The sequence below is a fragment of the Anolis sagrei genome, chromosome 4 (genome assembly GCF_037176765.1).
Source record: "Anolis sagrei isolate rAnoSag1 chromosome 4, rAnoSag1.mat, whole genome shotgun sequence".
In the NCBI taxonomy this organism is placed as follows: domain Eukaryota; kingdom Metazoa; phylum Chordata; class Lepidosauria; order Squamata; family Dactyloidae; genus Anolis; species Anolis sagrei.
This window is the reverse complement of record NC_090024.1, coordinates 104445302-104471909: the sequence shown is the minus strand read 5'-3', so window position 1 is coordinate 104471909 and position 26608 is coordinate 104445302. Positions and strand designations below refer to the sequence as shown.

At 39.5% G+C, this 26608-nt stretch overlaps 1 protein-coding gene across 1 annotated transcript in view; it reads right to left on the bottom strand.

The window, feature by feature from the left end:
- Positions 1 to 22037, bottom strand: part of GALNT12 (polypeptide N-acetylgalactosaminyltransferase 12) — a 36809-nt gene extending 14772 nt beyond the window's left edge. Inside the window, exons 1-4 of the mRNA XM_060774639.2 lie at positions 21558 to 22037; positions 13461 to 13630; positions 11623 to 11812; positions 6860 to 7045 (exon numbers count right to left, since the gene is read on the bottom strand). Coding sequence (XP_060630622.2) covers positions 6860 to 7045; positions 11623 to 11812; positions 13461 to 13630; positions 21558 to 21967 — 956 coding nt within the window. The 5' untranslated portion in view covers positions 21968 to 22037. The remainder of the gene's footprint in view (positions 1 to 6859; positions 7046 to 11622; positions 11813 to 13460; positions 13631 to 21557) is intronic.
- Between the last annotated feature and the right edge of the window lie 4571 nt (positions 22038 to 26608).

The window sequence follows — 26608 nt, the reverse complement described above, 5'->3', positions numbered from 1 at the left end:
TCCTAATAACTATGACAAACGAGTCTTGTTTCAAAGAAACTCCAATTGTAAACATTAAAATTTCTAAACAATGGGAACCTCATAGAAAAATATTGGCACTCCAAGAAGACAAAGGTTTCTGGTGCTATTGGGGCCTACATTTTTGATAAGCTAGGTGGAAAATGGACATTTATACAAATAAGAAAACTAAAATGCATATTCATACTGAAAAGAGCCTGTATCAGCACCTCAAATAACCAAAAACTGATTCATTACTCTTTTTGCACTAATGTTGAAGGGTGGTCCTGGTCAAAGTGGTTCCTAGTTTAAAAAAAAAAAGTTGGGAGTCACTGCCCTAAAATACAAAAACTGCAGATTGCAAATCACAATTTCTATATTACAAGAAATTCTTCGTTCAGTGTAACATGGGAACATTATCACGATTCATTAGTAACAGTTTATAAATGAAAGATTGTTTATCAATATTTTGTCAACACAATGAAACTTAAGCTTCCAAAATTACAATTACTATATAACAGGAGATTCTTCATAAGTACATGACATCTGAAATAGTAACCCAAATATTGTTAAATGCAATATAATGAGATTTCAGCTTCCAAGATAACAATTTCTATGTTGTAGAAGATTCTTCATAAATACATATAACGTCAGGAACAGTAACACAACAAGGTCTCCCGGGTTGTTTCCCTTGTTTCGTAATTTCTTCTTTGGGTGTTATTCTTATCTATGATGCTTGAATTCACTAAATAAGAAATAAAGCAACATACAGACAAATACTAAAATCCCCAAATAGTTTTGAAAAGCTTATTGATGCATACGCTTGACTACTTACATTCTAATTAGATTCTGGTATATAGGAATTGTGATTTAGGAAGCTTAAGTTTCATTGTATTGACAAAATATTGATAAACAATCTTTCATTTATAAACTGTTACTAATTAATCGTGTTAATGTTCCCATGTTACATTGAATGAAGAATTTCTTGTAATACAGAAATTGTGATTTGCAATCTGCAGTTTTTTTATTTGTTGTTATAGATATCTGTGCATGTTACACAATCACTGCCCTAACACAATATTTCAAGATAGTAAGTGTAACTATCACACTGATTTAGTCATGTCTGTATCTTCACAAGCACCCAACAATTCTATGTGGACAGAGACCATTTATTCAGAAGGAAATTCATGTAGAGAGGTAGTGGTAATATTGTTAACCCTCTTTCTCCAAGGGTTTTGCTGGAATTGTAGTTATCACATTATCCTCATTCACTGCTAATAGAACATAGGTAGACATAGACCGCCCCTAAATCCCTCTCAGAATGACACAACTCATCCATAGATCCCAATTTTCCCAGTAGTTTAATCAAGTCAGTGATAGTAGATGGCATGTTTTTAGGATCATCCAGTCTAGAGGCAATATTTTCTTGTTCTCTATTGATAGCTGATTCATTAAGGGCTGTAAACTGCTTTTCTAGTACAATGCTGGAAGTTTTGGCTGGAATATACTGCAGAGTGGTTTTGTAAGAAGTTTCTTTGGAGACTAACACGCAGATATTCCTTTCCTCTTTGGGCATCTCAATACTATGCTTTAGGATAATTAAATGAGCAAAAACCTGCATTGGTATTATTCAAAGTGGACAGAAACAAGTTCATTTCCATCAACTAAGAGGGATTGTTGCCTGTTGGCAAAATTCTCTTATCTGCAAATACACTAAGAAATCATCCCACAGCAAAAACAAAAAACAAAAAAAAAACCAATCCTGTGTGAGTACATATGTAAAAACTTGGCTCAGAGAAAATCTGATGGCTCTATATGACCTGCATCTACCATCATTTATTCTGTTACAAGCAATTTGAAACATGATTTGGTTTGCTTGTAAAATCCTATTGAAGTTTCCTTTCTCCTGCTCCTTTTGAGTTGCTAGTGAACAACCCCTAGAATCATTTATGGTATTATTTTTTGCTCATTAGTTTTTCCTTCTTTTTGTGATAATAGATTCTGCCAAATCTTTTTTTTAAAATGTCATGTTTCTGTATAAACTTAAAGGAAAATGTAAGAAGCTCAGGTTGTTTATTTGTTTTCAAAGCATTTATAGATTGAAATAGTCTGTTGAAAAACAGTTTTGTCACAAAGTTTGAGAGGTATAATGGTTGTTCAATGTGTTGCTGTTTCTTACCAATAATTAGCAATTTCTCAAAACAGGGTCATTTGCCACATTTGACTCCAAGTATACTTTTTTCTAAGCAACCAAATGACTGTCAGGGCTCAAACAGAGGTTCATTTTCTATATCCACAGCCTAAAAAGTGTTAACAGTAGGGATTGCAAATCACTGAGTTTAAGTTTGGGATAATCACAGCTTCCTCAAAGGCAAACAATTCATCAATCTTGAGCTATTTTGAGACCTTGCTGTGCTTGGGTTTGCTGTAGAATGTTGCTATTGCTCATTTATAGATTATCACCAATTGTCACAGAGAAGGAAAAGACAGTACAAAACAGGAAGTATTATATTCCCAAATGTTTGTGGGGTTTTTTTTTTTTTTGCCCTTTCTATACTGCTATATAATCCAGATTATCCCCGGTGGTGCAGTGGGTTAAAGCACTGAGCTGCTGAGCTTGTTGATCGAAAGGCCGTAGGTTCGATTCCGGGGAGCGGCATGAGCTTCTGCTGTCAGCCCTAGCTTCTGCCAACCAGCAGTTCGAAAACATGCAAATGTGAGTAGATCAATAGGTACCGCTCCGACGGGAAGGTAACAGCGCTCCATGCAGTCATGCCGGCCACATGACCTTGGAGGTGTCTACGGACAACGCCGGCTCTTCGGCTTAGAAATGGAGATGAGCGCCACACTCCAGAGTCAGACATGACTGGACTTAATGTCAGGGGACAACCTTTACCTTTTTATCAAAGAAATAATCCACATTATCATATCTGAACTGGATTATATGAGTCTACACTTTCGGATAATCCAGTTTAAAGCAGATAATCTGGATTTTCTGCTTTAAACTGGAGATTCCTAGAGAAGATTTTAATCAAATCAGTAATTAATCAAATTCACAAAAGTCAAAGCTGTACATGGGGAGGGACATGTCTTCCCATCTAAAACCTAGCCTGTAATTAAAAATTGTAAGAATCTTGGAGATGACATGCACAGGCATTCCTCTAGTCTAAGAGATACAAATGACACAGAACACCTTCCATCAACTACATTATTCGAGAGAAAAAATAGTCTAGTCACAATCATCCATGATTTGGCCTTGGCCTACTCCAGGGTGTTGTATATGAAGGTGCCCTTTTGGAAAACCCAGAACAGAATATGGCAGCTATTATTAATAGCTGAGACTAATTCGGGTTCCAGATATATAAATAAGATTCATTATTTTTCCTGACTTTTTCCAGCTTTAGTTTAAGGGATTTGTTTACTTGAAAATCCTAATCATTTCAAGTTTGGGAAATCTCAACAGTTGCCTCCTTCCACATGTACTTTCCTAAATATGGAGAACATTGGCTGGCAGCTTCCATTAAAATGCTGTCATATCTTCAAATAAATTCAGCACCTTAGATAGCTCCTTAAATGTCTCAAAACTCACAGCAAGCACTCCTGGCATCAAAGCCTGTCGCCACCACTATTTCTGTGGACTTCCATAGCACTTGAGAGAGATGATCCAGGCTACAGGTTTTGTTTTTTTGTGTTTGTTGTTTTTGTTTTTTGTGATAACTACTTTTTTCAGTGCCAGGTGAAGTTTTTCTACTTGCATAACACTTTTAGAATACCTAGTAGGATGTGTGAGTCTGATTGTGATAAACTTCATATGAAAATATGATATTTTCCAATCTTCTCCTGCCATCTTCTACTATTTATTTAGTTAAACTATTGTACCCAAATACATATAGTAAACAATTCTGGGATACTATGTGCTAGACTGGGGTATATAAATAGAAATAAATCAAATTAGGCTGGAACTAAAGCCAAAGCTGCCAAAAAACTGCCAATCTGATTCCTAATACATTTTAAAGCATAATTTCTTCCACAAGTGGGGGGGGGGGCTCAAAAATCATAACCATTTATGATTCTAACCTTTTGGTCCTTCAAATGTTTTGCAACTCAGTTCCCAGATGCCCCAGGTGGCAATCATCTGAGAGAGGAGATGTAAAAGACATGGAAAGCCAAAGTCACATTACTCACACAATCTACTTCTTGAGACAACAGAAGTACAGATGAACTTATTAAGCACCACTACAAATAAATGGGATTCAATGCTACAATCCAGTATATACTTAAACTACGGTATAGTCAAGGCTATTATAGTATATTGAACGTACTTCAGATGAATCCGTTTCCCCACCTATATGTTCACCACTCAAACATAAATCACCTCTAAAAGGTCAACAGGGGATAAAAAAGTGGCAAGAGTGCCAATTAGTAACAAAAAAAGAGAGAGGGATAAAAGAAACAGGTATCAGCATTATGCCCAATTTTCACTACTTCAATTATTTGTATTCATACAAACTGAAATATAGTAATAAAGAAAGGGTAGTAAAGAATAATCAGGAAATAAACCATCCTAAGGTTGTAAAAACTATGTTTAAGAAGGGGGGAAATGAACACAAACATTTAATAAAGGTAAAGCATTTGAAAATGGTGCATATAGTCAAAGAAAATGGGGCATTCTTGAATTGCATAAATCTGAAAAGGACAGTAGACAGAAATCATCACCCTTTTGTATCCCAGCAATCAATGCTTTGTATCAGTGCTTCTCAATCTGTGGATTCCCAGATATTTTGGCCTACAACTCCCAGAAATCCCAGCCAGTTTACCAGCTGTTAGGATTTCTGGGAGTTGAAGGCCAAAATATCTGGGGACCCACAGGTTGAGAACCACTGCTTTATATGAAGACAACCACCTCTGCACAAAGCTCTGACTCCTTAACAACAGATACAGGGTCTTAAAGGTCAGAGAAAAATGCCTCTTATTGCAGTAACTGGCAGCCTTATATAGCTAAGATAGCTGGTTTCTTTGCATATTCTCCAATTTTAACCATAAATATCTATACATCTTTGTTCTCAAAAGAGGTACTTGGAACTCCTAGCAGATGTTCAAAGTTTTGCCTGTTTTCTTTTTTTTTTTTTAAACTACCTTATTGAGACATGAGACATCAGTTTTCTTGTGTAACCTATAAATAATAGCTCTATTTTAAATTTAAAAATGAGGAGAGTTTAAAATTTGTAAAAATTTATTGGCATTCAAAAATGATATTGCATTGATATTTCAGCATGACTTTGTTTAGCCATGTTAAAGGGCATTTCAAACATAACATATTAGCATTCAGTGAAGATGATTGTGTAAAACCCATTCCATACAGGTTCTAAACGATGACTCATTTGTAACCAATATAGCATTTGTCATGGTCTTACGAACTGAACACCAATTGATCTTCTATTAATTAAAAAAATTGTGTCTGACTTCTACAGCTACTTGTTTAGCTTTCTGTACCGAGAAGTTCACAATGCCAAAATATATTTATAAAAAGCAAAAAGGTTAAAGAACTCAATTAAAAGACCAAATGTACATTGCGGTGTATCAGCCTATAAATGTATTTGTATTTTGTGTTCTGGCTATTACATTCAATACCAGTGCTGAGTGGTAACTAGTCACTCAACAGGTTTAAAAAATAAGCACACAGTCAAAGCATAAATAGGAATCAGGAATCTCACTGAACATCGAGAAAACCAAAGTGCTCTTCCAGCACTCACCAGCCAAACCCTCTACAATGCCAGATATACAACTTAATGGTGTAATGTTAGAAAATGTTGACTACCTTGGCAGTCACCTCTCCACAAAAGTCAACATTGGCACTGAAATACAACACCACCTGAGTTCTGCAAGTACAGCATTTTTCCAAATGAAGCAGAGAGTGTTTGAGGATTGGGACATCAGTAAGGAGACAAAGGTGCTTGTTTATAAAGCTATTGTTCTCCCAACCTTGCTATATGCCTGCAAAACATGGACTGTCTACAGATGTCACACTGAACTCCTGGAACGATTCCATCAGCGCTGCCTCCGAAAAATCCTGTAAATCTCTTGGGAAGACAAGCGGACAAATGTCAGCATGCTGGAAGAAGCAAAGACTACCAGCGTTGAAGCGATGGTCCTCCGCCATCAACTCCGCTGGACCAGCCATGTTGTCTGGATGCCCGACCACTGTCTCCCGAAGCAGTTACTCTACTCCGAACTCAAGAACGGAAAACAGAATTTTGGTGGGCAGGAAAAGAGATTTAAAGATGGGCTCAAAGCCAACTTTAAAAACTCTGGCATAGACACTGAGAATTGGGAAGCCCTGGCCCTTGAGTGCTCCAGTTGGAGGTCAGCTGTGACCAGCAGTGCTGCAGAATTTGAAGAGGCATGAATGGAGGGCAAAAGGGAGAAATGTGCCAAGTGGAAGGCACATCAAACCAACCCTGATTGGGACTGCCTTCCACCTGGAAACCAATGTCCTCACTGCGGAAGAACATGCGGATCAAGACTAGGGCTCCACAGTCACCAACGTATCCACTACCAAGACACTGCACTTGAAAGGCCATCATACTCAGACAAGGAGGGATCACCTAAATAAGTAAGTAAGGAATCAGGGGCAGAGAGCCAATGTTGGGCTGGAAAACATGACAAATATTCCATCTGCCTCCTTCAGGTAGGTCCAGATACCAGCTCTCAATAGATTTTCAGTCATCTGGAAAAGGTTTCGGGAGTGAATTGGACACTGCCTTGGGAAGAGGAAGTCCTAGCCAGTTTAAACAGTAATGGACTCCTACAGGATTTTGGCCAAGCACATTTTTGGACGTAAGATAAACAATTAAAATCTCACCTGATAACATCAGTCTTAGATCTTCTTCGTTTTTGCTCCCTCTCAGGCACGACATGCCACGTGAAGACCAGTCTCCAGTCAAAGCCACCAATCTGGGGTTCCCCAGCATTTCCCAAGAATTCAAACGTATTCCAGTCAATCACATCTATCACAGGGCAGACAACAGCAGATGGTTCTTCTTTAATTCTAGGGAAATCATAAAGAAAAATAATTTCCAAGTCATTTATTGTTTTCCATTCCACTACAGGAAGCTTTACACAAAATACTTTGTGGTAGATGGGAGAGAATAAGATGTTATCTTTTGCCTCTTGTTCAATTTCTTTCAAACATTTTTAGAGTATCAGCCAGGGTGGCTACTAACCATTTAGGTTGAGAGAGTCTGAGAATTATAAATCAAAACATAACTTTTTGAAGTTTAAGGTTTCCCTCCACATCTGTGTCCTTTCCTTCCTCTTGTCCCCATGACACCAGTTCACCAGAACTATAAAGCAGCTACTCAAAATAATAATAATAAAGTGTTTGTCTGGAAATAATTCATTTTATCCAATTGGGAACATAGACATTCTAGGGAATGTGCAAAATATGTTTTTTTTTTCTCTTTTAGAATAAATGGAACCTTTTAGAGACAAGGTTTTATGCTTTACTCGGATTCCATGAGATCACCGTTTTTAGTTTCCTTCAGCATAAAAAGAAATAAAAGGCTACAATAACACCTTTCAGGCTAATTGGGAAAAGATCAATTTCTAACATAGGCTTTAATCAGATACATGGAGTCAAGCTTTGTGAACAGGAGAGAGCAATGGTGGGAAGTGTACAATGTAACAGTAAAGCAAAATATGCTACATTCATAAGTAGCAATGTAATAATGGCCATAAAGAGGAATCAAAGACAACGGTACAAGGTAGGAAATGCAATATCACATTTCACACTCATCCCACTACACTCCATTTGTATACATGTTTGTCCACAGAAGAATGTATACTTTACAAACTATATACTTTGTAAACATACAACAAAAGGTTCTGTGCTAAATTACAAACAACGGATTTTAGATTGCTAAGCAATAAAATAAGCTTGGGAAAAGGTAAGAAAGTAAACATTAATATATATATATTTCATTCTTCATTATCTCCTAAAACTTCAGTTTACATCTATACCAACTTCTGTTAACTGGATTAATTTCCCAAACAGCTTTGAAAAACAGATGAGCAGGTGTAGCCCCAAAAATGATATACGCATGTTTGAGTGTTCAAATCAGAAATAGTTCTTGTTTATCTTCACCATATTCAGTTTTACTCAATGCCCCATGACCCTTCAAGGATTAAACCGATAGGAACTCCAAGGGCCCCTCCACACAGCCATATAACCCAAAATATCAAGGCAGATAATCCACAATATCTGCTTTGAACTGGATTATCTGAGTCCACACTTCCATATGATCCAGTTCAATGTGGATTTTATACAGCTCTGTGGAAGGGGCCTAAGTGCCAAATACAGTTTCCACAATTCCTGTACAGTATCTAGCAAGAAAATAACCAGGGCTTTCAGCTTGTGATCTATGGGTCCTTTGTTTTTCTATACTAATCACACAATTTCTAATCTGTCCAAATGCCTAAAAGTGTTTTACATTTTACAATATACATAGGTATTTTGCTTCACAGTCTGAGAACGTGGCTCTAGCATAATGAAATGTAACTTGTTTAGATATCATTAGTCAGACAAGCGTAATCTACCCAGCAATGTGTTTGGGGAATCAAGAACTTTATTAATGCCAGTAAGTTCACCAATAGCAATGGAGGAGAGGCACAAGTATTAAGCTTCACAGCTGTGCTTTGCAAAAGGGAAATTATGCACAAATTTGTTAACAGCTGGAAATTTTCAGACTTCTAAAATTTAGCCATCCTAACAGAGCTGGAACACAACAACTTTTCTGTTTTTTAATCATCAGTGTCACTAAGGAACTATGTCATGGTGGTAGTTTTTGATGGATGCACTCTTTTCCGCATTGTCAAACAAATTAAGCTGAGTCAAAGAGAACAAAGTATATTTACTTGCACCATAAGGTTCACACATTTCTTTTGCAAAAGCAAAACCATTATAGCCCAGGGCAATCCTATCTGCAGTAGAAGTAATATTGAGTAACTGAAAAGTGCAATCAAAAGAAAAACACCTATATGGGTGCTGCCAATCTGCACTTTTCTCTGAGCTTTTTGCCCCAGGATGTGATGGAATATTAGGGCCAATGACATACTAAAGACAGAAAGCCAAAGCAGAACACCCATCACTTCCCAAATTCCAAAGTGCAAGGAGATTCACTTTACTCACTCTCAGATCCAAGTGGTTTCAAGAGCTTAGTGACCAATACTTCCTGACTGGGTCTGTCAGTGAGATGGCCACAATCCAAGCAGGCAGGCAAGCTGCAGGCTGGTTGCCAAACAGCTAAAGGAGAAGAAGACAGAGAACGAAGAGCACAGAGAAGATGAAGTCAAAGCAGGTGAGGAAATGAGAGGACGAACATGGGGTATAGCAAGAGTAAGTTACTCATAGATGGGAAAGCCAAGCATTGCAAAGATAAAAATCTGCAGCAATCCCTACTCAAAGAGACATTAGTTCTCCTTTATCCTGCAGCATTCAGTTAAAAGTAGCAACTACAACACTTCCCAATATTCAGAGCAACATCATATTTTAGGAGAGACTTTGACTCATACATTTCAAAATACAGCGTTAATGCTACTTGACATGTTACCCACGCTTTTACTACCCCCCCCCCCTTTTTTTTTTGGACTAAAAGACTTCCAGAATAAAGCTGCAATTCTGAAATCTTTGGCAATACTTAATTTATTCCGGTGACAACTAGAGTGATGCAGCAGCAGCAGCTGGTAGAGGATTGGACAGCAAAATCCATTACCAGACTAAATTGTACAATATGCACTTTCACAAAACAATATTGCATAGCAGCTCATTTACATTTACTAGTGGATAATGGGCAATGCTGTGACAAATCTATGATTTATCAGCTTATATATGTTCATAATGCTTGGAAACAAAAAAAACATACAATAGTGAATCATTGTAAAAACCATATGCTCAGAAGGCAGTTAAACCTGAGGAAAATAATTGACTTTCAGTCTAAATCTTGCACCACACTGCCATCTTGTGGTTTATTCACAATGTTAATAATAACCAAAGGTCTTTCAACACCTTAACACATTATGCTTTTAGTGGACTGTCTCCGCAGAAGCTCATATATTACGGTAGTCTTTAGTGTGCTAGAGGACTTTCGTTACTAACATGCTACATTTTAGAGACTGTTAAAATGACATGAATATCTTTGATTACTCGAGTATAAGCCTAGTTTTTCAGTCCTTTTTTTAGGCAGAAAAAGTCTCCCCCGGTTTATACTCAAGTCAAGGTCATTTATTATTTTACTTTGTTGTTGTTGTTTTACTTTATTATTGTTGTTATTACATTTATTATTTTGCTCTATTTATTATTGTTATTGTTACATTCATTATTTTACTCTATTATTATTATTATTATTACTATTATTATTTTACTCTATTTATTATTATTGGACTGAACGAATGAACAATGAATTATTATTGGAAGGATACGTAAGCATATTTACATTGAAGAAGGTTAGAATAATGGTTGAATCAGAGTTGGACAGTCTTATGTTGAATTACAGCTTTATGTAAATATTCAAAAACATTTAACCAACAGATGCCTCAATTAATGTAATTTTATTGGTATCTATTTTTGTTTTGAAATTGATCCGTAAATGCTGCATTTCCTACCCCTGGCTTATATTCGAGTCAATCCATTTCCACAGTTTTTTGGTGGTAAAATTAGGTGCCTCGGCTTATATTCGAGTTGGCTTATACTCGAGTATATACGGGTACTTCAAAAGTGGCAAGAGAAGTCTTTACAGCTAAACTAATAAATAAGTAATTAGCCCTACACCGTTAAATTATAAAGAAAATTCAAATATTTCTTTTAACATGCTACATTACAGGTATACGTATCAAATGTGCATGCTTCACCTCTGCTCTTTTGAAATTTGAGTACCTAACATCAAGTACACATTCCTCTTCCTTCACTCCTCTAATCCTTCTAAAATATCCCTTCCCTCATTGTTCCACACTGTTACCGCAAACCCCATACAAGAGGATCACTGTCCTAATAGAATCTGAATTCAGTTGACAATGTTCACAGACCCACTAGAACCATTTTTTCAGAATAGTGCAGGCTTCCTGAACACAGCCAATTTAGGTGAAAATGGTTTATCAGTATTCTAATTTCCCTATCATATGGGACTAAGACCTCCTTGCAGGAGACAGTGTTTGCAAGACATACAAGTTTTCTACATGCATCCACACTTATCTATACACATAAGACTGGGATGAAACATTGCGCAGCAGCTTGTGAGCACCAAAGCTTATCAATTAAATTTACATCAGAGGAGGAGACCCTTTGATTCTTCAGAAGCTTTAGACTTCAGTTTCCAGAGGCCCAACATAATATAGAAGTGGTAAGAAACTGTGTGAGATGGTAGGCAAAAGTATAATGAATTACAGGAAATACTAATGAAAAAAATCACTATGACTTCTCCCTAGCATGTTGAATTTAGATTTATTTAAAGATCATACAGAAAAAGATGTACAGAAGGAAATACCGGCTGTTACAAATAAAATTACACTCACCAAAGCTACCAAATGCATCTCATTTTTAATAAATATTTGAAGTATTTAACAGGAAATTACCTTTCCAGTAATGGTTCAAGCCATTCTTCATGGCATTCACAATGGCAATCAAGAAATGTAAGAACATCTCCTTTAGCTATAGAAGCTCCCAACAGCCTTGCTCGAACCAGGCCTTCTCTCTTATTGGCCCTGATAAGCCGTACCTTGCGCAAATTTGCGACATAGTTTTCCAATTTCTCCTTTAAATGTTCTGTAAAAAAAAAGATAAATAGATTGGTGTTATACAAAGTAGCTGATGGTATGCTGATTTTTCATCAAAATGTTTTCATAAACTCCATGTTATGAGAGGGGAAAACACTGAAAACAATCTCCATCCTCATTCTGTTGATAGAAGCATTCACTGGATTAAACAGTTTAGTTGGAGAAACACAAATTAAAGCGGGAGTGTGCAATTTCTTGAAGAGATGCATTAAATTTCACATATAGCCTATACATGTGTTTTATATGCTTAAGAAATGCACACTATAGCAATAGAGCATTTCCTAGTGAAAAAGGCCTTTAGCAAATAATAATGAACTTTTTAGTAGTTGCAATTTCCCTAATAGGATGTACAACATCAGTTCACTCTGTAGAGAAAGATGAGAATGTTTTCTGCAAGACACATAAAGAACTGGTCCTTTGTTAGAATACAGTAAACTTTTCCTCCTGTAAAGGCCTTACAACCTTTCAGAACTAATGGGAAACAATATTTAAAGATTGGGGAGAAGGAAATTAAGCTAGCAGTCTGGTACTGAGGAGGATACAATCAACTATAGCCCTGTGCAGAAACCTGATCAGTTGGGGCAGGGTCTACTTTATCACAGACAACTTTGGACAGAAGCTGTAATAAAGAACAACAAAAATCAGATGAAGGGATGTGAGCTAACTTTGTAGCTGTTGTGTATCTTCAAGTCAATTCTGACTTATAGAAACCCTGTGAACCTATCACAGGGTTTTCATGGCAAATTTTGTTTGGGGGTGGGGGTTGCCTTTGCCTTCCTATATAGCTGCGAGTGTGGCTTGTCCAAGGTCACCCAGTGGATTTCCATGGTTGAGTGAGGATTCGAACTCTGATCTTCAAAGTTCTAGCCCAACTCTCAAACCATTACACTATGCTGGCTCTCAACTTTGACTTCGTGTGAGGTTTTATTTCTGCATCCTGCTTAGCATCTTTATGTAAACAATGAATCATTGTTTTATTGTACCTGCGGCTCTGGTTCATTTTGACAAATCCTCAAGTGTCAGTTAGCTTTGGATCTTAATGGATGAGGGTTGAAGGTTGGGATATAAATAAATAAAACAGATAAATGAATAAAGGTATTCAACACTATGGTGTAAGGACAGAACATCATGTGGTTGTCAATGAGAAGTAATTTGAAAGAATGTAAAACAAAGACTAAAATGTAGGTCATTTTCAAGCCATTTCAGTTTAAGCCAGTTGCATATGTTTTGTTAATAAAATACCCAATTCTCTGTTACACTGCTGGTAGGAAATTGTACAAATTATTTATAAATGGGCCTGTACTTGGTCTTAAGTTTGGTATGCCACAAAGTCTATTCCTTTTACTGGAAATCATAGAATCATAGAGTTGGAAGAGACCTCATGGGCCATCCAGTCCAACCCCCTGCCAAGAAGCAGGAATATTGCATTCAAAGCACCCCTGACATATGGTCATCCAGCCTATGTTTAAAAGCTTCCAAAGAAGGAGCCTCCACCACACTCTGGGGCAGAGAGTTCAACTGCTGAACGGCTCTCACAGTCAGGAAGTTCTTCCTAATGTTCAGATGGAACCTCCTTTTTTGTAGTTTGAAGCCATTATCAATTGTGTGTTTTGTGGCGGATAACTCGAATAGCTTACCTTTATCACTATAATCATCTACAAGGATAATTTCTTCTAAAAGTATATCAGGAGATGTCTCAAGAACGCTATGAACTGTTCTAAGAAGTGTTGACCATGCCTCGTTATAAAAGGCTATTATAACTGAAGTCTTTGGTAAGTTATAATAATCGTATCTCTTCTCTGTACATCTGAAACAAGAAGACAGATTTCCAGTTCTGAAATTAGGTTTGTAAAACATTACCATGACAAACAGTTTATGTAAAATAGAGGCGAGCAAGCAAAGAACTGAATGTGGAAGATAAGAGCTCTAGTAAGGAATTTTATCTCATGACTTCTTCATGCATTACTCACATATCAAGCAGCAGCCCCATAAAAAAATTCAATGTGTGTTTCGAAATTCATAAAATATATTTAAGAAGCACATGTTTGTATTCAAACATCCATCAGGATGTATATCTGACTGTCAAAGCCACACTGCATTATTCACAAATGCGATTCACATCAAAATTCTGGTGCCATTGCTTTCTCTCTCTCTCTCTCTCTCTCTCTCTCACTCACTCACTCACTCTCTCACACAGACACACACATTTAAATAATTGAGAGACAGATTAGATAAGGAAAAACCATTGATGTTTACAAAGCTCAGATATACCATTGAATTCTATAACATTTTTGTCTCAAAGCCTAGAGATTCTAGTGTGCATTCACAGAGAACTCAAAGAAGATGTCTGTCTGTCTGTCTGTCTGTCTATCTATTTATAAAACTACATTAAACTGATGTCTTGTGTTTTATGCCCAGAAACAATTAATCTAATATGATCATTTTAACATAAGTATAAAAACTAAATTTGCTGTCATTTCATTGAAGACTTAAACCATCTTGAGTAGAGCTACCTCTTCCTACTCCTGGATAAATTAAAAGTGGATGAAAAGTTTATTTCAACAAAAGATCTCTTTGTAAACTCTGAGGCAACAATTTATACAAAGAGGCTAGATTCTGCCCACTTCACTCTACAAAGAGGCTTGCAACATATACACCTTACGCACACAGCCTATGTCCTCTGCCACTATTATTATTTAACAATGCACTAGAATCCTTGGCAAAGACAATCACGCAGCCGTCTGAAATCCAAGTAGCAACAATAACAACTTGTGAATATAAAATGCATATTTTTGCAGACCACCTACTGCTGTTTCTGAGAAATTCTGAAAAAAAGTTGAGAGTAATTTGAAAATCCTGTTTGCTGACTTCCAGAAGCATACATGTTTACACACAATGTGGATAAAGCTAGAATCTGCACAAATCTTAATTCTGCCAAACAAATAAAAAAATAGGAAACCTCTCTAAAACACTACTCAGTTTTTCTAGCATCAAATTTCTAAGAATCCATTGACTAAAGATATTTCCCAACTTATTTATAGGAAGAACAAAAACACAATAAAAAGGCAAAAGACCATATCCTTTTTCTGAAAAATTGCCAGTAGCTATTTATAAGATAGTAAAATATCAAAAGATGGTTGTCACCTGTGTATTAGATAAGTGCACATCCTTGAAGCTTACAATTACCACACTTTTTTGTTGTGTCAGAAGTGGCTTGAAAAACTGCAAGTTGCTTCTGGTGTGAGAGAATTAGCTGTATGCAGAGACGTCACCCAGGGGACACCCGGATGTGTTACCATTCTGTGGGAGGCTTATCTCGTGTCCCCCCATGGGAAGATGGAGCTGACAGACAGGAGCTCACCCTGTCTCATGGATTTGAACCGCTGACCTTCAGATCAGCAGTTCAGCCGGCACAAGGGTTTAACCCATTGCGCAACTGCAGCTCCTATTCCCTATTCCCAAACTAGAGAATACTGCAAGTTATACTTCCTCTACCACTTCCTGCCAAAAAACTGATTCAGTCCATTCCTTCTCTGCAAGCAATCTGAGATCTTATTAGATAGTTTGTGTAAAAATGTCTGCTAACAAGTAGTGCTGAATGTGACAAAGAGATTGCTGACAACGTCCATATGTCCTATAAAGGGCACTTCCTTGTGCAGGCTGAGACATTAACATTTGAAGGGCAATAAACAAGGAGTGGACACAGCTGCACCCGGCTTCATCCATTAAGGACCATGTGCCTGGAAAACTCCCGGTAAGAAAACGTTGTCAAAGGCCACTACTGATAAGAAGAAAACAATCAGGACTATGAATTTTGCTTAGAAATAAGTGAGTTCAGTTGGATTAATTCCCCTCCTTAGTAATCTTAAGAAAGATATGAATAACAATCTGAACATAATCAGGTTAAGAATGTATAAAGGTTTATGTATGTTTAAAGTGTCTCATGTTTCTTGGATACTTAGGCCTGAAAAACAAGGAACAGCTGTACACAAAATATGTTGAAATGAAACTTTCTAAACAGGAAAAGTGTAAAACCACATCTTGTAGGAAACAAGATGAATGTGAGGATGAATGGGGAAAATGGGAAAGCTAATTAAAAGTCAAGCTATTAACAAGGGAAATACAGCTTCATCACTAGGGTGAAAATCATAACAAAAATGATATCTTTTGCAAAAATATAAACGTTGTCACTTAAACACTATTTTGCATGAGGGTGCTTGAATGACAAACTATACCTGTGTATATTCCCTCTTATGCACGTGGGTGGCTGAGAAACCCACATTGCTTTCTGATAGTTTAAAGTATACAAAATTATTAAAATATTGTATAAAATTGATTTTAGGCTATGTGTGTGAAGTGTATATGAAACGTAAATTAATGTTTCATTTTAGGCCCCTTCTCCAAGATATCTCATTATGCAGGTATATTGAAATACAGGTACTCCAAAATCTAAATACAATCCAAACTCCAAAACACTTCAAGTCCCAAGCATTTTGAATGAGGGATATACAACATGTCTATATACAATCCCCATGGCACAAGAAAGGGATTGCAAAGCATGAGATCAGAAGAAAATTTAAATGTATAAAGTATTGATCAAGAAGATTACAACATTATTGCTGGCTACTTACAAAGCTACTGCTGTTACTGATAACAATGCCCTGGTAATTCCTGGTAGCCTTCATGCTAAAGAAGTTTGCTTTCTGAACAAAGGCTTCTTTCTGAAGCGTGTGATTACTATCAGCATAGTTTTTGTATTAAAATACATAATGGAAACAATTGGACCAACACGATGCTTCAGGGATGGACCAGCAGCAAAACACGGAACTATTTGTGTTTTTTAATATATATATCGGTCTGATGGGAGGGGGTAGACCTTCAAAACCTGAAGATAGGTGCGTGTCATGTCCCACAAAGAGCACTTCTACACTGACACTATAATCCAGCTTAGAACCGGATCAAAGGGAACTTGCCGTGCCTGGAACCAGATTGAGGACATGAAAGCAATTACCGTGGAACCTGGTTTCAAATCACTTTCCAGCCCCCCCCCCCCCCCCCAATTTCTGGAGAGATGAGCATCAGTGCACCAAAGGCATGCAGAGTTAAAAGAGGAAGTGATAAGTATAAACAGAAGTAATACAAGAGGCCTATTCACCTGCTGCTGGTTTTTTTCAGCAGCCCCTGTTCTAATGTTTATAATGCACTTCAGTGGGGTGGATGTCTACAATGTGCTTTGAATTTTGCAGAGCTGATTTCGTCCTGGATCTGGGATACACTAGGATCTACTGCAGCACATTGTTTTAATAGAACCTGGACTTTCCTGGGACTTTATTTAAAGCAGGGGTCCTCAAACTTTTTAAAAAGAAGGCCAGGTCACAGTCCCTCAAACTGTTGGAGCGCCAAATTATAATTTGAAAAAAAAACATGAATTCCTATGCACAGTGCATATATTTTATTTGTTGTGCAAAAAACACTTTAAAACAATACAATAATTAAAATGAAGAACAATTTTAACAAATATAAATGTATTAGTATTTCAGTGGGAAGTGTGGGGCTGCTTTTGGCTGATGAGATAGGATTGTTGTTATTGTTGTGTGCTTTCAAGTCATTTCAGACTTAGACCGACCCTGAGCAAGGGCCAGGTAAATGATCTTGGAGGGCCATATCCGGCCCCCAGGTCTTAGTTTGAGGACCCCTGATTTAAAGTGTTGTATTACCCTTGATGAACTTTTTATAGTGAATTGATGGTATGTATTTTGTGGCCATCACAGACTCAAATTGATGTGAACTGCATTATATGACCAGTGTAGAACTGCCTTAAGACAACATATGGACACAAGTGGCATAAATGTTCATTGTCATGACAGGAATAACCTGCTCTGGGAAACTTACACCTCGGTGACACAGACTCACCAAAAACTTGTGCAGCAAGAACAACACAGAGAGACCCAGAACAGCACTTTGCCCAGCTCTGCTTTATGAGCCGGTGACAGGATGTAATTGTCCCTCTTTCGGTATGTGTACACATACTCATTGCCACCTGAGGGAAGTTACACCCATTTGGCTTTTACCTTTCTGCCAGGATCTGGCTCCCCTCCCATATTATTCTCTGTATAGCCTCTCCCTCATCCTCAGGTGGCCGCTCCCTGACCTCCAAGTGTGTGCTGCAGAGTGCCATTCTTGAACATGTTTACTTAAGGCACCAACCCCTTTCCAAGTTGACTGCAGTGACAGTGATACACAAAAACCTCCCCCAGGATGAAATTGGGGAGCCTTTCACTTGCTGCCAGACTCCCAGTGACTCTTGCTTTGCTTGTACTGCAAAAAACCCACGGGACTCTTCCTTTCTATTGTGAAGTAAGAAGGGTGGAGAACAGCCTTGTCTATGTGCTGGCAGTATAAAAGGAAGTGGGAAGAAAGAAAAAAATGAACTCTAGTAGCACCTTTAAGACGGAAATATATTTTACATTGACTGTCAGTGACAACAAGCTCATTCTTTGAGTGCAAGGGTGTAATAAGGAAACCTGAAGCGTAGCTATACAGTTAGATCAGGGCATTTTAAAGTTGTCCCACTCTCAACCACTTTCCACATAGGAAAATTTTACATTATATAAATAAAATCACTATAAAAATGATTTTTTAACATAACACTACACAACAAAGCTTTTTTTAAAAAAATCTGTTCCTGGCTTCAAAGTGTTATTTCCTATTTAATTGCATGGAACTTATTTGAAAGTAGTTGTCCTACTCCAGAAACTTCGTTTTTGTGGCTGCCACAAATTATATTAAATTGGTTGAAATATTCATTGAAAAACTAGAGCAAAATGTGCAACAGGATGTCCCGCAAAGACAAAGTTTTTGCCGTTTAAGAAACTTTTCCCACATTTTAATGATAGAACCAATTAAGAAATGTCATTTATAACCCAGTAAGAAAACTTGTGTTACATAGTGTAACAAAGCAGCGTCTGCAAGGCTCACTAAACAGGCTGTTTTTCCTTTTAGTGGAGTACAGCTGCAGATTTGTATAATTTTTGATAGGTGGACACCATGGGTAGCTTTTTATTATAAAAAATAATTGCATATTAATAAGAAAAGGATGTGCAAAAGAGCAAGGTATAAACAAATGAAATGTATATACTACAGAGGTAACACCAATAATATGACTTAGAAATGTGGTCACAAAAGATTTAGGTGTCTTCACACTGGAATTAAAAGTAAATAATATGAAAAAGTAATCTATATATAATATGTGTGTGTGTGTAGTGTATATCTTACACAGATTTTTAATAGCTTAACTGATTACGGTGATTTTTTTTGTGTCAGAGCGATCTGAGATAACTGCAAGTTGCTTCTGATGCAAGATAATTGGCCATCTGCCCCGGGGACACACGGGTATTTTACCATTCTGTGGGAGGCTTCTCTCATGTTCCCACATAAGAAGTTGGGTCTGACAGACAGGAGCTCACCCCATTCCCTGGATTTGAACCGCCAACTTTTCGTTCAGCGGTCCTGCTGGCACAAGGGTTTAAGCTATTGCGCCACTGGAAACTCCTAGATGTTATTTATGAGGCCTGACCAAGTTATATGTGTTTTAGCTGAAGTTGGTCAATTGTGTTTATTTTTTACTATTTTTAACTGTTTAATTGTTTTACTTTGTTATTTGCACATGGCATTGAATGGTTACCATGTCTGGTTTTTGGAAGCGGCCCTGAGTCCCTCTGGGGAGAGAGGGTGGGTTAAAAATAAAGATTATTATTTGATACATAACAAGTTTAGTACACAGCAAGCAAGATCATTATGCTGGCTTTTGTATTTGATCACACATCAAGTGTCTAGGACTGTGTGATGTGTTGGCAAATAATGCGTGCAGATCCGAGTAGGGTGGACTTTTGCAGCTGACAAATGGTAATTTTGTCAGCGCCGATTGTTTCTAAGTGCAGGCCAAGGTCTTTAGACACTGCACCCAGTTTATTATTATTATTATTATTATTATTATTATTCCTGGTTTGAAAGTGATGTTTCCTGATTACTTGTGTAGTACTTACTTTGAAAGTAGTTATTCTACTTCACAAACTTTGTTTTTGTGGCTGCCACAAACTATGTTAAAGTGGTTGAGACTCAGATATTCATTGAAAAATTATAGCTAAATGTGCTGCAGGATGTGCTGCAAAAACAAAGTTAGGGCAGTTGAACAAACTTTTTCATGTTTTTATGATAGCTGAACCAATGAGGAAATGACATTTATAACCCAGGAACAAAACTGTGTTACTTGGGCCCCTTCCACACGGCTGAATAAAATCCCACATTATCTGCTTTGAACTGGGATATATGACAGTGTGGACTCAGATAACAGTGAGCCCTTCCACACAGCCATATAATCCAGAATATCCAGGCAGAAAATCCCACAATATCCGCTTTTGGTTAAAGTATGATAGCTGGGACCGAGTGCTAGTAGCACTACATTGATTCTGGAACGGTGGTTGTGAATGAGGGGAACGTGTGTGTCTATGTAGTCGAGACAACGGGCGGAGTGAGACCGGGCAGCGTGGGAGATGCAGGCCAGATAGAGCTGGCAAGATAGTTTGTAGGAACCAAAGACGAGCCGAACACGGGTCAGAAAGGGGGGGGCAGAAGGGGGGAAGAATAAAGGGGGAAGCATTTATTCTCTGTTATCTGTGTTTCGCCTGTATTCACTGAGTTCAGTGATATCCTGTCTCCACGTTGCGCTATGAGTTCAGTGGTATCCTGCTGCCAGATTGCACGGTGATAGTGTGATAGCTGGGTCCAGAAGTGCGGTTGTGAATAAGGGAAGGAGAAAGCGGCACACTGAGGGCGGGAATATACTTCATAGTTGCATTTGGTGGAAGGAGAGAAGGGGGGGTAGGATAAGGTTTAGGGTTAGGGTAAAGTTTAGGGTTTGGGTTAGAATTAGGGTAAGGGTTCGGGTTTTACCATTAAACAACTCTTACATTCCTTCTATAATATATGTGTTCCGTTCTGGGTTGTGCAAACAGCGTTCCCGAAGGAGCGAAGCGGAAACAGCGTAACGCTCAGAGCTTCCGGACCCAGCTATCATACTATTACAGATTGTGCTATCAGCATTGGTGAAGTAGCATTCCCACAATATCTGCTTTGGGTAAAAGTATGATAGCTGGGACTGAGTGCTAGTAGTGCTACACTGATTCTGGAACAGTGGTTGTGAATGAGGAACAAATGTGCTACGTAGTCTAGACAGTAGGCGGAGTGAGACTCAGCAGAGTGAGAGATGCAGGTGGGACAGAATTGGCAAGATAGTTTGTAGGAACCGAAGACAAGCCGAACACGGGTCAGAAAGAAGGGGAACATAAAGGGAGGAGAGAGAATAAAAAGGGAAGCATTACTTCACTGTTATGTATCGCCTGCATTAACTGAGTTCAGTAGTATCCTGCCCCGCATTGCGCTATCAGCGTTGGCAAAGTAGCGTTCTGCAATCAGCGTAGCACTACTCGCACTCAGTCCCAGCTATCATACTTTTACCCTGCTTTGAACTGGATTATCTGAGTCCACACTGCCATATATTCCAAATTCAAAGCAGATCAATGTGGGGTTTTCTTCAGCTGTGTGGAAGGGGCCTCAGATCACCCAGTTCAAAGCAGCTCTTGTGGGATGTTCTGCCTGGATATTCTGCATGGAAGGGCCCCAAGTTCCAAGCAGTGGTGGTCTAGGAAGGCGCCTCCTCCAGGGAAGGGACTCACTGCAGGTGGCGGCGCTCGGGGAGGCGGCGGTGGAGGGAGATGCGGTCGCTGAGGTAAATGTTGATCTGGTGGCGGGCCACGCTCTCCTCCTGCCGCCGCTGCTCCTCCTCGCTCAGCTCCAGCCGCGCCGCCCGGCCCAGCTCGCCCAGCTCCGTCTCCTGGCCCAGCGGCGGCTTCTCGTACACGGGCCGGCGGAGGAGACGATGAGACAACACCGAAGAAGAAGAAGAGGGCGCCGCCACCGCCGCGCCACCACCCCCTCCTCCGCCTGGGCCCGGCTCCGAGTCGGGAGGGCCCCGTTGCCACAGCAACAGCAAGCCCAGCGCCCCCAGCCCCGCCGCCAAGGCCGCGGCCACTGCTAGCGCGCGCTCTCCCCCGCGAGGGGCACGCACGCGCCGGCCCCGTCGCATCCCCAGCGCCTGCGCCCCTCAGGCAAGGCCCGCGAGGCCAGGAACGGGAGGGGGCGGGGCCGAAGGGGCGGAGCAAGAAAGGAAGGAAGGTGCTCGCCCCGCCCCCCGGCCTGCCTTCTGCGCGCGATCGCTGCGCGCGCGCCTCGCCTGCTTCAGAACTTCCGCCAGGAACCTAGTGGGAGCAGAGCGCGTGCCCCCCTCCTGAGAGGAGAGCGCGTGCCTCGCTGCCTGTAAAGCCTGCTTGCTCTCCCCTCTGGGATCCTTTTGCGGATATCAACGTAGTTGAAAGATTGCTCTCCCCTGCTTGCATTTCCCTCTTTTAAATCAGGTTCTGATGGGGGAATACAGTTGCACTGCTAATTATCACTACCTAACACGATTTTTGTTCCTGGCTTTTAGTTTTTGCAGTTTAATAAACTTTTTCCATGTTTTGATGATAGAATCAATTAAGAAATTACATTTATAACCAAGGAACAAAAATCACATTACATAGAGAGGGCCCTTCCAGACAGGCGCTATATTCCAAGATCTGATCCCAGGTTTTATATGAGTCCGTACTGCCAGATAATCTAAGATAAACAGAAAACGTGGCATGAGATCCTGGAATAAAGGGCGTGTCTGGAAGGGCTCATAGTGTAATGGATTGGACACCTATTAGATAGGGAAGAATTCCAGTAATCTTTATATATAAAATCTATAAATCCCAGCAACTACAACTCCCAAATGACAAAATCATTTTTTTAGTGATTGTCACTCACTGGGTTGTTAGGTGTATTCTGTCCAAATTTGGTGTCAATTTGTCCAGTGGTTTTTGAGTTATGTTAATCCCACAAACGAACATTACATTTCTAGGTTCTTGTGGGTTTTTTTCGGGCTATAGCGCCATGTTCTAGAGGCATTTCTCCTGACGTTTCGCCTGCATCTATGGCAAGCATCCTCAGAGGTACCTCTGAGGATGCTTGCCATAAATGCAGGCGAAACGTCAGGAGAAATGCCTCTAGAACATGGCCCTATAGCCCGAAAAAAACCCCACAAGAACCTAGTGATTCCAGCCATGAAAGCCTTCGACAATACATTACATTTCTATTTATATATACTACTAGCCATCCCTTGCCACGCGTTGCTGTGGTCCAGTTTCGTGAGCTGGAAAATAAAGTAATGGGAAAGTGTGGTTTCTAATACATGTAATGTCTTGATGTTTGTGAGTTAAAAGTATTTCTTGTTGTTTCTTTGTCAGTGTTGATGTGGAGATTGTCTGGTTTGCCTACTCTGGAACATGCAACATATAATTGTTCTTCTTTAGGGCTCCCTTTCAAATCTATGATACTATATCTGTTTGTGTGTCAATCATATATATCTATCTATCAGGAGCCCCCGGTGGTGCAGTGGGTTAAAGCCCTGTGCTGGCAGGACTGAAGACCGACAGGTCGCAGGTTCGAATCCGGGGAGAGGTGGATAAGCTCCCTCTATCAGCTCCAGCTCCTCATGCGGGGACATGAGAGAAGCCTCCGACAAGGATGATAAATCATCCGGGCGTCCCCTGGGCAACGTCCTTGCAGACGGCCAATTCTTTCCTGACACAACCTACCTACCTATCTACCTACCTATCTATGGCTGGATGGCTCTTTGTCAGGAGGGCTTTGATTGCGTTTTCTTGCCCTGGTGAAGGGAGTTGGACTGGATGGCCGTAAATATTTTCTGTTGGTCATGGGGGTTCTGTGTGGGAAGTTTGCCACAATTCAGTCGTTGGTGAAGTTCAGAATGCCCTTTGATTGTAGGTAAACTATAATCCCAGTAACTACAACTCCCAAATGTCAAGGTCTATTTTCCCCAAACTCCATCTGTGTTCATATTTGGGCATATGGAGTATTCGTGCCAAGTTTGGTTCAGATCCATCATTGTTTGAGTCCAAACTGTTCTCTGGATGTAGGTGAACTACAACTCCCAAACTCAAGGTCAATGCCCACCAAACCTTTCTAGTGTTTTCTGTTGGTCATGGGAGTCCTGTGTGTCAATTCCATCATTGGTGGAGTTCAGAATGCTCTTTGATTATAAGTAAATTATAAATCCCAGCAACTACACCTCCCAAATGACAAAATATTTTTGAGTGATAGTCATTCCTTGGGTTAGTAGGTGTCTTGTGGCCAAATTTGGTGTCAATTTGTCCAGTGGTGTTTGAGTTATATTAATCCCACAAACGAATATTACATTTTTATTGATATAGATTACTAGCTGTCCCCTGCCACGCATTGCTGTGGCCCAGTCTGGTGATCTGGAAAATGAAGTAATGAGAAAGTGTTGGTTTGTAATATTTGTAATTTCTTTATGCTTGTGGGTAAATAGTATTTCTTGCTGTTTCTTTGTCAGTGTGGATGTGGAGATTATCTGGTTTGCCTACTCTTGAACATGCAACATATAATTGTCCTTCTTTAGGGCTCCCTTTCAAATCTATGATACTATATCTGTGTGTGTGTCAATCATATATATCTATCTATATCTATGGCTGGATGGCTCTTTGTCAGGAGGGCTTTGATTACGTTTTCTTGCCCTGGTGAAAGGAGTTGGACTGGATGGCCTTAAGTATTTTCTGTTGGTCAAGCGGGTTCTGTGTGGGAAGTTTGCCACAATTCAGTCATTGATGAGGTTCAGAATGCTCTTTGATTGTAGGTAAACTATAATCCCAGTAACTACAACTCCCAAATGTCAAGGTCTATTTTCCCCAAACTCCATCTGTGTTCATATTTGGGCATATGGAATATTCATGCCAAGTTTGGTCCAGATCCATCACTGATTGAATCCATGGTAGTACCTGGATGTAGGGGAACTACAACTCCCAAACTCAAGGTCAATGCCCACCAAACCTTTCTAGTGTTTTCTGTTTGTCATGGGAGTCCTGTATGCCAATTCCATCATTGGTGGAGTTGAGAATGTTCTTTGAGTGTAAGTAAATCATAAATCCCAGCAACTACAACTCCCAAATGACAAAATATTTTTAGTGATGGTAATTCCTTGGGTTAGTAGGTGTCTTGTGGCCAAATTTAGCCACAATTTGTCCAGTGGTTTTTGAGTTATGTTAATCCTACAAACGAACATTACATTTGTATTTATATAGATGATGTGCAATGGAACTAAAAATTAGTGTTGGCAAAACAGATGGTGTCACAACAGCTGAGATGTATTGAAAAGTCATGCCAAATTCTTTGAGTTGCTAATGTGTACCTAACAATTCTCACAACCTTTATTTTCTTTTACTGAACCAATGTCTTAGTACATTTTTACAGACAGGCCAATTAACATTGCTTCACGCTGTAACGGCTGCTTATCCTTCGAGCAAAAAATTAAAATAAGTACATTTTTAGGCTTGGTTTAACATTAAACATATTCAATCTGATCTCTCCCTCAGGGCCTTGAACATTTCCCAATGCAAACAGCTCTATGCAAATCATCTTATTTAAAAACAATTCAAGCCAACATTTCCCAGAGAACCCATATCACAAATGATCAGGCACCTTGGCTATCTTTAGAATGAATGCAGCTTGCCACCACTTTTAAGTGCCATCATGGCTCAATGCTATGGCATCCTGGCCTCCCTTTTTCCATGAAAGTGCTTAAATGCAGGGAAATTGGAGGCAGGGACAGCCCTGGAGGGGTTGAGATGTCTGGCAGGGAAACAAGGAGACAACTGCAAGAAGAGCTGCTCCTGGTGACTCTGGTAGCAATTAAGTCAAACATGACCTCCCCCCCCCCCCCAGGTGGGTACAGCTAGTAGGGCATTAAAACCTTGATTAAATGATACACACTATCCAACATGGGAAGGGTCCATGTTGTTGTTGTTAGTGTCTTGGCAAATTGACCAAGGCTCAACCCTTATTATCCAGTCTGGTGTCCTTGTCCTTAGCAAAACTATAAGTTACTATCTTTTATTTATGATGGTTGTGGGAGTGATCCAGCATTTCTGTGTTCTTGAATAATATGCTGTGTCCGGGTTGGTTCATCAGGTGCTCTGCTCCAACAACCACCATGTCAGACTATTTATTTATTTATTTATTTATTTATTTATTTTACTTTGCTTGTATACCGCAATTTCTCAGCCTTGTAGGCGACTCAACACGGTTTACAACAAGAGCAAAAGTCAATCCAACAGCATACAAAATTTAAAAACCATTAACAGCATAATATACAAAATGACACATCAATAACAACACATTAACGTCTCGTAACTAGAATCGTGATCCAATTCGTCTTCCATAATTCTGTTTCCTATATTCATCGTGTACATTGCATTGTTTAACCGAACGCCTGTTCGAACAGCCAGGTTTTTAGGTTTCTTCGAAACACCATTAACGAAGGGGCTGATCTAATGTCCATGGGAAGGGCGTTCCACAGCCGAGGGGCCACCACAGAAAAGGCCCTGTCCCTCGTCCCCGCCAGCCGTGCCTGTGATGCAGGCGGGATCGAGAGCAGGGTCTCCCCAGAAGATCTTAGAGTCCTGGTGGGTTCATAAGCAGAGATACGTTCGGATAGGTAGCTTGGGCCAGAACCGTTTAGGGCTTTAAAGGCCAACGCCAGCACTTTGAATTGAGCCCAGTAGCAAATCGGCAGCCAGTGAGCTGGTGCAGCAAAGGAGTTGTATGCTCCCTG